Genomic DNA, 13,648 nt, shown 5'->3' on the forward strand with positions numbered 1-13,648 from the left:
ACAGTGCCAATAAAATGGCGGACGATAAAGTTGTAGAGTCGAAAGTGTTCATGACCGAGTTCAACTTCGCTCGCACTTCTCATCGGTGTTATCGGAGGATGGTCACCGGCATCGTGCCCCTTCCTGCTCATCAGTAATCAGTAACAGTCATGACTCAAAGTGACTAAGATGCGTTTACTAACCTAACACAATGGACTGTTATACACATTGACCTGTGTATGCGTAGTTCAACATCTATTCGAACCGAGTGACCTACGCATATGAGAGATAGACTAAGGGCCAAGGTGACTTACCGGGGTTTATTGACACCGTCTCGTATAAGTTCAGCACAATCCTTGAACTCGGAGTTCTTGTTGAACAATCCTAATGTGCCTCTGAAAAGATAATCGGACTAACAGATGTGTTGTTTTATCTCATAATTATTGACTCTCCTGAATTTTAGGGAGAGCTGATAATAAACTATGTTAACTGATGGATTGAAAGTGGCAGCCAATCTTTAACCTTTATGCATCACTATGGCAGCGTCAACGAAAAGTAAAAGGTGACAAAAGTAGGCGAAGACCAGACTGTTCCGAGCTAAGCTATAGAATACATACTTTAGGTCAAAGTTATCAGGATAAGATGTAGTCTCCGTCCTTGGATAGCTGATATAGCCTTGAATATAGAGTTTCTCAGCTACCTGCATGGTGTATTGCGGGCCCATACCCAGGCCACTGCTAGCTTGCCGTAGCATTTCCACTGTGTTTAGAGGTAGAGGACGTTGCTTCGCCTTCTCTTTCTTGCTCACAAACAAAACTCTGTAGGAATATTGGATTCGGTGTTTAACAGGTCATGAAGTACTTGAACCTATCAATATGTAGACAACTCCTCTAACAGCAGACAACATTGGCTAGCGACCTCAAACAGTACGATAGGTCAAAGCATTGTCCAAGGATAATTAAATAACATTGGTACAGCTTTTAAACTAGGAGAATCTGAAAATTGGGATGATGATATTCAGTAACCTACTTTGTTTCTTTGCAGTTTTTGATGTTGTTGAGGAACATTTGAGCAACATCTTTATCAAAAAGTCGAACTCTGTCCCAGTCAAGATTGACTGTGATACCCGTGGCAGGGTGGGTAGCCTAAATTACAAGGAAAACTGTACATTGCGTCCTAAAAAACCCTCTACAGAATACCAACTGCATCGCCTGCAAGAATCCTTATTAAAACACGCTCTGCCGTCTGAAAGCTTTACCTAAAGCGACATGTGAGTGTAATACACCAGCAACAAAAGCATCCTCAAAGTACGAGTTACTAGGAACAGGGGAACATAACCAGCCCGACTGCCGTATCAATTCATCTCCTTTTCCTAATTTACATTTACATTTTCGAACTACAGATGTCCTGTCATATGCAGGGCATCTAAATGCTAAACCTACAGTTTATCTCCCACCATTTCCCATTATAACTAAAATAGCATGAGCTCTGACACGCTAGACACAGAGACAGCTGTAATAATACCTGTTGATTAAGAACCCAATAACTCTCAGGCTTGAATGACTGTATCTCATCATGCCTGGCCACACAGAATCCCAGGGTTGGCGTTTGACACGGTCCATAAGATATAACTGTACTGTCTAAGTTACCATACTTGCCCTGTAAGTACCATACATGATGCATTGAATGTGCTTTTTACATATTTAAATTATCTGGAAATATTCATAGAACCAAACAGCAATTTATAATATATTATATATATAAAGAGATATTATAAATTTATGTTTGATTCCACATATTAACCAGTTAAATGCAACGAATACATAAATTAAACAACCATTCCATTCATTGTCGCATGAATAGATGCTATTAATATGCTTTTGGCGCGTGTCCATGATTGAGCTATAGGCCAATCCTTACTGAAGGTCCCAACTTCCTGATATCACAGGTAGTATTCTTGGCATGACTAAGTTGAGACAACTCCATTCACAAAGTTTCAACAGAATGGGTTATAACAAGCATGATACATTTTAAAACATGTTAAAAAAACTAGTGATTTCCTGACCTGAAAAAACTTAGTCTGAAAGCGAGTGAAAGCGCAGCCAACCCTCAAGTCCAGCTCTTGCCTGGCATCAACAGAGAGAGCCTCATTCTTGTTTGGTTGAACAAGCTTGGTCATAGCTGCCCGAATATCTTTGTCAGTGATGGCACTGAACTTGGCACGAAATATTGTCTACCAAATAGATGGGAGTATATATATTGAAGAAAGCGCAAGAAATCGCCATGATATATGGAAAGACACGTAGTATTTAGTAGTATTCACCTGACCTGGCCGACGGTTCATAACTGGCTTCACACAGTCTATCACCTCAAAACATATATTCTCTCCTTCTTTATCACAGTCTAACCACAGGACAAGATAGTCTACGCCCCGACCTTCCTTTGCTAAAAACTGAGGCATTCGCAGTTTCTCTGTAGCTTCTTTTTTCATAATGTCAGCAGTGAAGAGTTCTACCTAGCACAATGGATCAGAAGTAACACGCAGTAGCATCTAATAGCACCGAGCAGGTAGACTCTCACAAGATCAATGACCTGGTAGATTGAGTGGATGCACTCGCTAAGACCTCTAAGCTGGCATTGGTAGTAGCCTCAGCTAGTATCAGGCGTCTTTCTGATGCCACAGGTTTGAAGTGTTAACAAATCCACTACCTACATATAGCTAACTATTCAATATATATACATATAACTATACAAATATCTTACCCAGATATGTGATTATTCAATGTAAATGTATATATAAAACATATATGCATTATATATATATATATACAGTATATGTATATATACATATACTGTATGTAACTATTCTATACATATATGTAATTATTCTATACACGCATGTAACTATTCTATACACACACGTAACTATTCTATACATACATGTAACTATTCTATACACGCATGCAGGCTTGGGGCCACTAGTGAGTATTGAGCGCACTGCACTATTTGCTGGCTAGATGACAGTAAGGTGCACTAGGCACTGCGCTAGCACTAGTGCATGGCATAGTAATAATATAAAATGCACTAGGCACTGCACTAGCAGAAATTCTTGTGCACTAGGCACTGCACTAGCACTAGTGCATGGCATAGTAATAATATAAAATGCACTAGGCACTGCACTAGCAGAAATTCTTGTGCACTAGGCACTGCACTAGCACATGGCATAGTAATAATATAAAATGCACTAGGCACTGCGCTAGCAGAAATTCTTGTGCACTAGGCACTGCACTAGCACTAGTGCATCGAAAAGTGAAGTAAAAAATGCACTAGGCACTGCAATAGCAAAAATTCTTGTGCACTAGACATTACACTAGCACTAGTGCAGTGTAAATGCACTAGGCACTTCACTATTAAACTTCACTAGGCATTAGACCAATGAGCTTTTTTGCAATAGCAGCTGCAAGAATTGCTTGCTAATCAACAGATATCTACTGCTATCCACTGCAATAGTACAGTTATAGCTGTGCAAAAGATGTCAGCCATGTATTTGTCAAATAAAATAGCCTCACCTAAAATTTCAAACAAACCATAGACCTACAATAATGCTCAATATTAAATAGTGCAGATGACAACAGATATCAAATAGTGCAAAGTATTAAAATTACAATAACTAAATATACTAAGCAAGCATGGAATGGAAGAATTCACTTCTTATTACATAAATGTACTAATAGTACTATGTACAACAAGAAAATCTATCCTTGGATAAACCAGTATCATGTAAACAGTAAGTCATATTGATGGCAAAATCGATAAGCAATATTGTTCAGAGAAGATGTTTATTAGACCGAAGGAACATTAGCCTTTCAAAGTTGGCGTCAGTCAATTTAGATCTATCTGCACGAAAGATTCGACCAGCCTGGCTAAACAAACGCTCTACAGGAGCAGATGATGCTAATACAGGCATATGTAGCTCAGCCAAATGTCTCAAATTTGGATAGGCTTGACAACATTAAGTTAACATCATTGCAAAGAAATATCAAAGTTCCATATTCAATACCAATATTAAAGTAAAACATAATGCCATCTCCATCATCTCCATCAAAGGAAAATAATAATATTCAATCTGCACTTGGCACTGCACTAGTGCATACTAGTGCAGTGCCAAGTGCACTGGCACTAGGCACTTGCACTAGTGCATTTATGAAAAAGTTTCCAATCCGCATTAGGCATTGCACTAGAGCATTTTATGTTGCACTGTGCACTGCACTAGCGCGTTTATGGGAATTTTCTAATCCGCACTAGGCACTGCACTAGTACATACCATGTCACACTAAGCACTGCACTTGCACTAGTGCACCCAGGGACTCATGTCAAATTTGCACTAGCATTGCACTAGACATTTATACTTTTAAATTGCACTGCACTATGCACTGCACTAGTGCAGTGCGCACTGCACTGCTAGTGGCCCCAAGCCTGCACGCATGTAATTATTCTATACATACATGTAACTATTCTATACTTATATGTAACTGTTCTATACAAGTATGCAACTATCTTTTACATATATGCAACTGTATGCATAGTTGGCTTAAACTTTTTGAGTCCAATTGTTACCAAACCTGTACAGTTAAGACTGTTACTGGGTGAACCAACAACAACTTACAGGATCGACTTTGTCCCAGTTGTTGTAATTGGGCGGAAAATCGCAAGCCATAACGTGACCGCAGACAGATGTCATTTTAAAGGTAACCAAGTCACCGCGAAACTTTCCATTCCATTCATGAACAGAACATGCCCCATTTGAGCCCTTGCGTGATGAAAGACTGCTGCCACTTGCCAGAATTTTAGCCAAAGACTGGGCGAGACTTGGCTTCTCTGCTACCATCAACACGGTAGGCGCCATTCTACACAATGACAAAAGGAAACCTGTTAGACATCTGCTATAAATAATTTGGAAAACAATTCAGTATGACAAAATCGGTTTTGAATGGCATTACAAGGATATGAGGGCAGTCAGGCTTCCGCCATCTTGCGCGAGATGATGATATTGGACTCACTGTAACAGCTATAGGTTTAGTTTGACCAACAGATGCAACTGCAAAGCATGGCGATGATACATTAAACAATTTGACAGATTTCATCTTCTCAAATAGTAACTTGTTTATTTACAAACCCATGAGAAATATCACTGTAAATTTAGCTCCTTTGGTCAACACAACACTCCATTGCAACATTTTATGCATACAGTCAAAGGAAATAAAGAAAGTCTCCTTTAGCTTGTGAAATAGAACCGGTTTTACCAAAATAGTAGGAGAAATTAGGGTGCTTCAAAAATATTACAACATTCACACCAATATTGCTGCACAAACATGAGACATCACAGATTCAGACATCATAGCAATAGAGCCGCATGCTCTTCTGTAGATGTGAGCAATAACTGTGGTAAGATCATGATATAGGTGTGTCTCAACAGATCATGATATAGATATGTGGCAACCAAGTGTAATAATACATCTATCTGGCTGTAACCATTAGACATGGTTCTTAAAAATATTAGCTACAGTAAACAGGCAAAGTAGTACAGCACTTATTTATGTTATAAATAGGGACAAGACTAAATAAGGGCCAGAGGAACATACAACCACAGTCACAAAGATCAACATTTGTACATGGAAATTTTTTAAAATAAAACTGATGAGGAGCCGTTTAAAATTAACAGGCTTTCACAATTTTGATTGCATGAGAGACTTACTCCAAATCCAAATAAAAAATTTTGAGAATAAAATTTTTGTATTTGCTTTGCACTAGAACATTGACTAGATTGACTCATTCTAAAGTAAGGTTTTAAGCACCTTCATGAGAAGTGTTTTACTAACAATACCGAGACCTTTAATATGAAAGTGAAGTTAATGCACGATTGCTTTTGGACTGCACGAGATTGGAAGCCCATGAAACCTCTGCATAAAATAGCATAAGCGTATATACCAGCTATTTGGTATTAAACGAAAAAGAGGAAGGCGTGCAAAGTTGTATCTCTTGGCAGAGGATTTTTGTAAACTTTATGACAGAAATCGGCTTAGATGGAAAGTTGGGTTTGCCTTCCTGTGGTAGTACAATTTGAACGACATAAGCTATTAACATAGACCAATAATTTGATAAAGCTTGAGCCAGCTGGCCTTGAAACAATAGTAACTCATGGGTTTGTGTTATTAGGTTGTGTGTGATATTGATAGATATGTTTGAGGTAAATGATGCTTTTACACATGAAATAGTACAGATACACAGACTGAATTATACTTTTGTCAGAGAATTTATGCCATTCGCACTTTTAAAGACTGTCGTGATATAGATTCACCAATTCCATAAATGAATATTTTCACTTTTATGCTTTCTATCCATGCAGCATGGATTTCTCACTAGTCCCTCCAAAAACTTCCAAGTTACTTGTAGAACAGGATGAAGTTAGTTGTAGAACAGAGCTGGATATGACACAAAATGAACAACAGGCTATTTTTTATAGAAATACAGACTGTCAGAATGATTTTCATGTACTTGTACATGCACCTGATTGTTAAACTCAAAATATGTTGGAACAAATAGAGATCTCATAAGAAAGTTAAATCCAAAATTGCTTCATGGTTAGATACTTGATTGTTGGTATAAAATGATAGGCAATGAAAGTATAATGTAGTGTTCCAGCTTCAAACCTGCACACATGGCATCATAATTTATAGATGTGTTGAAGTGATCAATGATGGTGTCAGCTATCACAAAATGTTATTATAGTCATAGAAAGAAGGTGCTATGATGTCGTGAAGTTGGTAATCACACTCAAATAGGTGCATAGCAATGACAGGGTCCATTGCCGCATAGTATCAATATTGCGGACTATATGGTAAAGCATACGTTGATCTAGTAGAGCACAAAACTGACAAAACAAATTTGTGATGATAAGCTTTTCAGCTTACAGTTATTCAGAAACCTGTTTTAAGGTGATAATAAGCTTATCAGCTTACAGTTATTCAGAAACCTGTTTTAAGGTGATAATAAGCTTATCAGCTTACAGTTATTCAGAAACCTGTTTTAAGGTGATAATAAGCTTATCAGCTTACAGTTATTCAGAAACCTGTTTTAAGGTTTCTTATCTACTTTATTCATAGCTAGTTGAAACTAGATCATAACAAAGAAATAATATGGTACTAGAAGGAAAAGACATTGATAGCAACATATTGAAATATATGCATGCTTTATTCACCCAGTTTAAACTTAGTACTATTGGTCAATCGGTTGTCACGAGTTAAAGTCCAAGCCAGTTTCATAGATAAAACTCAAAAATATGAGATCAAGAATGTCCCACTTGACTCGATTACCTAAAAAACCATCTGGTATACAAGAACACAAACATGATGTATAGAGAGAACACAAGAAAAAAAAGTGGGAAAACATGGAAGAGCTATCAAGAGCAACACATGCTTTATCTAGAAGGTAATCAACTTTGTACAGCTGAGAAAGAACAATGGTTCAAGCTCCACACCAACAGTTGTACATGTATTTATTAAAATTCGTGCGAGAAAATAAATAGTTATGAATCAATAATTTAGTTTACATATTCTTACAATTACATGTGTAATTGTTTAGGTACTTGTTGCTAGTGCATTCGCGTTTCGATATTGTATTTGTCTGTTATTCACTTACAATAAAGTTTGCCTACTGAAAGTCATAATAACTATACCTTACAAACAGAGCGAATCTGTATGAAGCAACTACAACTGTGTCTGAGATGTATTCCCATTCTATTTAAGACAATTTGATTTATGAGCAAACTAAATGACTTAACTTATCATAGAGCAGCCTAATAGACAATCACCTGAACTTTAAAAAAATCAGGAAACCTGATATGCTTGTCAACTGGCTTACTATAGCTATATGGTTTTCACTCATCTCCAAAGATTTCCTAAATTCTGGAGAATTACTAAAACAATGGAAATATGCAAAAGTTATCCTAATCCACAAAAGAGGTGAAAATGAAACCTAGGAACTAAAAGTCAATATGCCATGAGAACTCACAAAACACTTTGTGCCGGTACTTTCTCAATAAGGCCTTGGATAAACATCTCCATCACAGACAATACGGCTTCAAGACCGTTCTTTCTGGTCACACTCTATTTTGTGCCACTTATAATGACCTAGTTAAATCTCTCAATAATGCACATATCATACATACCATAGCCGTGGATGTCAAAAAGGTGCTCAATTACATACTACATCTACTACTGCTGCCGAAGCTACAATGAATTTCTAGTATTAATAGGCACATCCTAAACTAGATTCCCATATTTTTTCAGGCAAGAAACAGACAGTAGTACTAAACGGTGCTAACTCACATAGCTGCATTATTTTATAGGTGCGCAGCAAGGCTCCGTATTAGGACCTAATCTTTTTCTAATGCATTAATGATAACTCATCATGCAGTGTTAGACTTTCTGCTCATGATACACTTACCAAGCTGTTAACAGTCCATAAGGTAGCAATAGAAAATTAATACTGTATATAAAATAACTGGTCTCAAACATGGAAGATGCCATTAAACAATAAACTGCTCTGGAAACACATTATGGGTGCTTTAACCTTTATCGGGCTTGTGTAGAATATCTACACTTGCTAATACAATCTGATCTGAAGTTTTGTAAAGCCATCAATGACAAGCCATCGGTTTTACTATTTATCAAATTTTTTATGATGAGGATCACCACCATAAGCTCTCTAAATAGTGTGATAAAAGAAATTTTGACAAAGAACGCACATCAACGGGCGTTAGAGCGGCAATACAGAGATCTCTACACAACATGTTATTATAAATGCATTATGCGTCATGAAACAATGCTAGCATGCTAGAGGCTGCCAAAAAATTTAAAAAAAGTTGCTCAAAGATTTCACCTTGCCTGAGGTAATATCCCTGTTGTATGAAAATATCAGCAGAACCATATAATGCACCAAAATGGAAGATTGCCTAAACCACAAGAAATATACGCAAGACGTGCAATTAGCACAATGCCTGGTACATCTAAGAACCCCCAGGAAAACTATTTAAAAAAAAGAATTAACAGGCAGATCAGAAACTTTCAAAAGGAAAAAATCAATCACAGAAGACGCATCAAACAGCATACCAGGAAACTGCCAAAAAATTAGAGGCGTTGACATAGCTCTGCCAACTTCTACACACAACCAAAATAATAGGGGTTAGTCATCATTTCCAACCAGTACATTTCCATGATGTACTCAAGACACTTCCATTTATTATTGTAGTGCTCACATTCATATTATATTATATTTCCCTGTTTGAGACCATAATGTAATTAACTGTACACACGTGCGTGATACGCATGCACAGTTAGTTCTTGCTAGAAAATAAAAGTTGTTAAATGTTAAATGGATAGCTCCCTAATTAATCTATAGAGTCTTGTAATATAATGGCTTAGATTGATGAACAAGTGTTAAACTGGCGATGAGTGGTTTGTTACCCACATATTGTTGACATTATTATGGCTGCTGGACTTGCTATACCTACTTTTGAGGCTGATGATGAGATAAAATCTGATTTGGAGAGACTGGCCTGTTATTTTGCTGTGGCTGGTACCGCGGGGAATAAAAAGGTGCCTGCGCTTTTGATGAGACTGAGCGCCACACAATATCAGACTCTCAAGGATTTAATTTCACATGCAGTACCTCGTGAAACTGATCTTGTTATGTTGAGGACACGATTTATAGCTCCCTATGGCAAAACTAGAAATTAGCAGTTGGAACATACTGTAGTTCTGAAGAATGATGAATATATTGCTGAACCAGGTTAAGATGAGAAAAGTAGCCAGATATTGTAACTTTGGTGACAGGCTAGAAGAAAACTTGATTGAATAATTTATTTCAGGAGTGAATCAGTTAGTTGAGGCTGCTAATATTACAACATTGATTGGTGCCATGGAGGTTACTGGTACATTTCATTTGATGGAGGGAGACAAGACAAATTTATCTACAAGACCTGCCAATACCGATATTATTGCTAAGTTAGTCAACACAGCTCAGGCAAGAACCAATCTCCAACTCCTGCTAATAGCTCGAGCAAGTTTAGATGTTTCTGGTGTTATAATACTGGCCATAAGGCACATGATTCCAGCTGTCCTGCATTAGGTATAACATGCATGCCTGTGAAAAAGAAGGACATTGTAAAGGATCAAAGTATTGACTAAGGAACAGTCAGCAGCTGCTAATGCAGTCAGTGAAAAGCTGCAGACCGAGAATACTAATACTACAACTGCTATTGATAAATTTAGTCAGGAGTTTACAGTAAGAAATGCTAACAGTTATAAAACGCACCAGTGTAATGCTGTTATAGGAGGTGAGACTGTTAATTTTCTGTTATAACTGTCAATAACGTTTCCACTAATTTCTATGTTTCTACATTCTTTGTTTTCGATGGTGACGCTTGAAACCTACTCAGTGCAGATACTGTTAGTAAGCTTAGGATTCTTAGTGTTAATCATGATATTTGTACTGTTACAGTAGATGATAAGACTGATCTAGAAACTGTTGTAAGGACCAGATACCCAGAGTGTTTAAGAGAGCGGGTAAATTAAAGGGGGTCCAAGTAAAACTACATATAGACCTTGAGGTTGACTCAGTGGCACAGCCTGTTCGTAGGGTACCTTTCAGTTATTGTAGTCGAGTTGAGAAGCCTCTAGATAGGTTGTTAGAAGAGGATATAATAGAGCGGGTAGAAGGTGTAGGCTCTACCTGGCTTAGTCCTTTAATAGTTGTGCCCAAGAAAGGTGAAGAGGTTAGACCTCATGTTGATATGCGTAGGGCTAATACAGCTATAATCAGAGAATGGTATCCAGTACCAGCTGTACAGGAAATGCTGATGGAGTTAAATGGTGCCAAAGACTTTTCAAAGATAGACTTGAAACAGGGATTTTTCCAGCGTAAACCTGAACCAGGTTCAAGAAATATCATGACTCTTTTAAGTCATGTAGGTTTATTTCGTATGAAATGGTTGGATATGAGAGTCTCTGCAGCCCCTGAAGTGTTTCAGTATACTATAAAGACTATTCTCAATGGTCTTGAGGGTGTTTTGAATATGGTTGATGATATAATGGTCTTTGGGAAAAGTTTTGAAGAGCATAGAGAGTGTTTAAGGCTTGTTACACCTCATTTGTAAGAATGCGGTCTCATTTTGAATGGTTCGAAATGTATTTTTGGGTTGCCTTCTTTCAAGTTCTTATGTCACATATTATCTAGTGATGGTGTTTCTCCCGATTCAGCTAAAGTTGAATCTATATTGTCTGCTCGCAGGCCGGAGACTATGACAGAGTTGAGAGGGTTCCCAGGTTTAGTACAGTTTATTGGTAGATACATGTATGTTAAAGATTTAGCCACTGCTGCAGCTCTTTTGTGGTAGTTAGGTGCATCAGAGTGCATTTGATAAGATCAAGCGGCTTATGAGTGCTACTCACACATTAGCTTATTATGACAGAGATGCTCCTACTATTGTAGTTGCTGATGCCAGTCCTGTTGGTTTAGGTTGTGTTCTGTATCAAATTGAAGTTGTAGCTTATGGTCATCGACGTTTATTTGATAGAGAGTCTCGATATTCTCAGATAGAGCGAGAGGACCTAGGTCTAATGTGGGCATGTGAGTATTTCAAGATGTACTTGCTTAGTATAAAGTTTCAGTTATTCACTGATCATAAGTCTTTGATTGGTATTTTTGGGAATCCCAACTTGAAACCAACTCCTATATTGGAACGCTGGAGTTTAAAGTTACAGGCTTTTGATTTTTGTTTTAGAGTATAAGTCCGGGTGCTATAACATTGCAGATCCTCTGTCTAGATCGAGTGTTAATGAGGATGATGTTGTAGAGCTTGTAGTAGATGATACTTATATTTGCTCAATTGCAGATTTCGCTGTTCTATGCGCTATGAAATGGTCAGATATTCATGGGGTCGCCAAGTCTTGTCCAAAAACTAAGATGATAAATGAAGCTATTCAGTCAGGTGACTGGAAGTGTTGTTCTTGAAAGAAGGCTACGTCTCAAGTTTTGGTGGCCTGACATTAATAGAAAGGCTGAGGTTTTATGTCATCGAAGTTTATTCTGTCAGTTGGTCAGTAATAGTGATCTCTCAGTTCCTATCACCTCAACCAAATTGCCCGATAGTCCTTGGAAGTTCTGTAGTATAAATTTATTAGGTCCTCTTCCTGATATACCTAGCCATTCTGTTGTAGTCATTGTTGATTATTTTAGTGGGTTAATTGGGTTTAAGTTCTGAAAAGTACTAAAACTTAGAAAATTGTCTCATCTCTGGAAAAAATTTGTGCTTGATATGGCTACCCAGAAATGTTGAGGTTTGACAACAGCACAAATTTAGTTCTCATGAATTGCAAGGTTATCTTAGTAAGTATGGAATTGGATGGGTGTCTACAAGACCATTATGGCCTGAAGCTAATGGAGAGGTGGAGAGGACAAATTGCGCCATATTAAAGGTCCTCAAGATTGCCAACTATGAAGGTCAAAATTTGAGAAGAGTTTTGAATGAGTTCTGCATCTCCTTCAAAAGCACTACAGCTACAGGTATGACTTCATTTGCTTTGATGTTTGGTCGGGATATGAGAATCAAATTTCGAATCTCTACTGATATTAAGGATACAGTAGAGGAAGCTAGGAATTCTGACTTGGAGTCCAAGCAAATGATGAAAGAATATGCCCATAGAGGTGCTAAAAAACGTTCCATTAGTACATGAGATAGTGTTGCTGATGAGAGAGTCGAGGTAAACTAGACCCCAATTATAATCCAGATCTTCACCAGGTTGTTGATACTCAAGGTTCTGATATGGTTTGTTTTAGCCCTTCAGGTGATGTTGTAAGCCGTAACATTTCAATGGCTAAAAGAGTTGATCGCCAGGTTGCTCCTACTCTTTTTGACCCAGGTTCTGAACCCCAAGTTAGCACTAGCAGGCCAGTCCAGGAACTTAAATTACCATCAACATATGAGGATTTTGTTACGGCTTAGTAATGGTTATTTGGTCTGTAGGCTATGTTTTAGTTTAGTGCTCCATATTAGTCCACTAATATAGTTTTAGTTCACTGGTATATGTTAGTTTAATTAGTTTCATTTTGCCTAGTCCAACGCTAATACTCCATTCGTAAATGTTTTTTTTTGCATATTATTTGTATTTTGGCTTACATAAGAGTTTGGTTATACTGTATTGTATTTTGCTCGTATGCGTGTTTTGCTTGTTTACACACATTTTCCTGGACGATCTTAAATAATGAGTTGTGGAGGGATGTAGTGTTTACATTCAGATTATATTTCCCTGTTTGAGACTATAATGTAATTAACTGTGCACACGTTGTGATATGCATGCATAGTTAGTTCTTGCTAAAAAATAAAAGTTGTTAAATTGACAGTTTCCTAATTAATCTATAACATCTAGTAATATCATGGCTTAGGTTGATGAACAAGTGTTAAAATTACCAACACTCTAAAACATTTAGAGCAGAGCTTTAGCATTTAAAAATCTTCTTATGGGCTAACAGAGACATCTATAAGAGAAAACAGCTTAAAAGACTCTGTTTCCTACTCTTTCAAATATTAAGGTTTACTTTCTCTTCATAC

The 13,648-nt window shown here is 37.4% G+C and overlaps 1 protein-coding gene across 1 annotated transcript in view; it reads right to left on the reverse strand.

The window, feature by feature from the left end:
• LOC137410487 (DNA topoisomerase 3-beta-1-like) overlaps window positions 1-13,648 on the reverse strand; it is a 28,674-nt gene that overhangs the window by 12,698 nt on the left and 2,328 nt on the right. Inside the window, exons 2-9 of the mRNA XM_068095910.1 lie at window positions 4,646-4,886; window positions 2,303-2,494; window positions 2,045-2,212; window positions 1,504-1,638; window positions 1,009-1,124; window positions 597-797; window positions 294-374; window positions 3-123 (exon numbers count right to left, since the gene is read on the reverse strand). Coding sequence (XP_067952011.1) covers window positions 3-123; window positions 294-374; window positions 597-797; window positions 1,009-1,124; window positions 1,504-1,638; window positions 2,045-2,212; window positions 2,303-2,494; window positions 4,646-4,885 — 1,254 coding nt within the window. The 5' untranslated portion in view covers window position 4,886. The remainder of the gene's footprint in view (window positions 1-2; window positions 124-293; window positions 375-596; window positions 798-1,008; window positions 1,125-1,503; window positions 1,639-2,044; window positions 2,213-2,302; window positions 2,495-4,645; window positions 4,887-13,648) is intronic.

The sequence above is a fragment of the Watersipora subatra genome, chromosome 1 (assembly GCF_963576615.1).
Source record: "Watersipora subatra chromosome 1, tzWatSuba1.1, whole genome shotgun sequence".
Classification (NCBI taxonomy): domain Eukaryota; kingdom Metazoa; phylum Bryozoa; class Gymnolaemata; order Cheilostomatida; family Watersiporidae; genus Watersipora; species Watersipora subatra.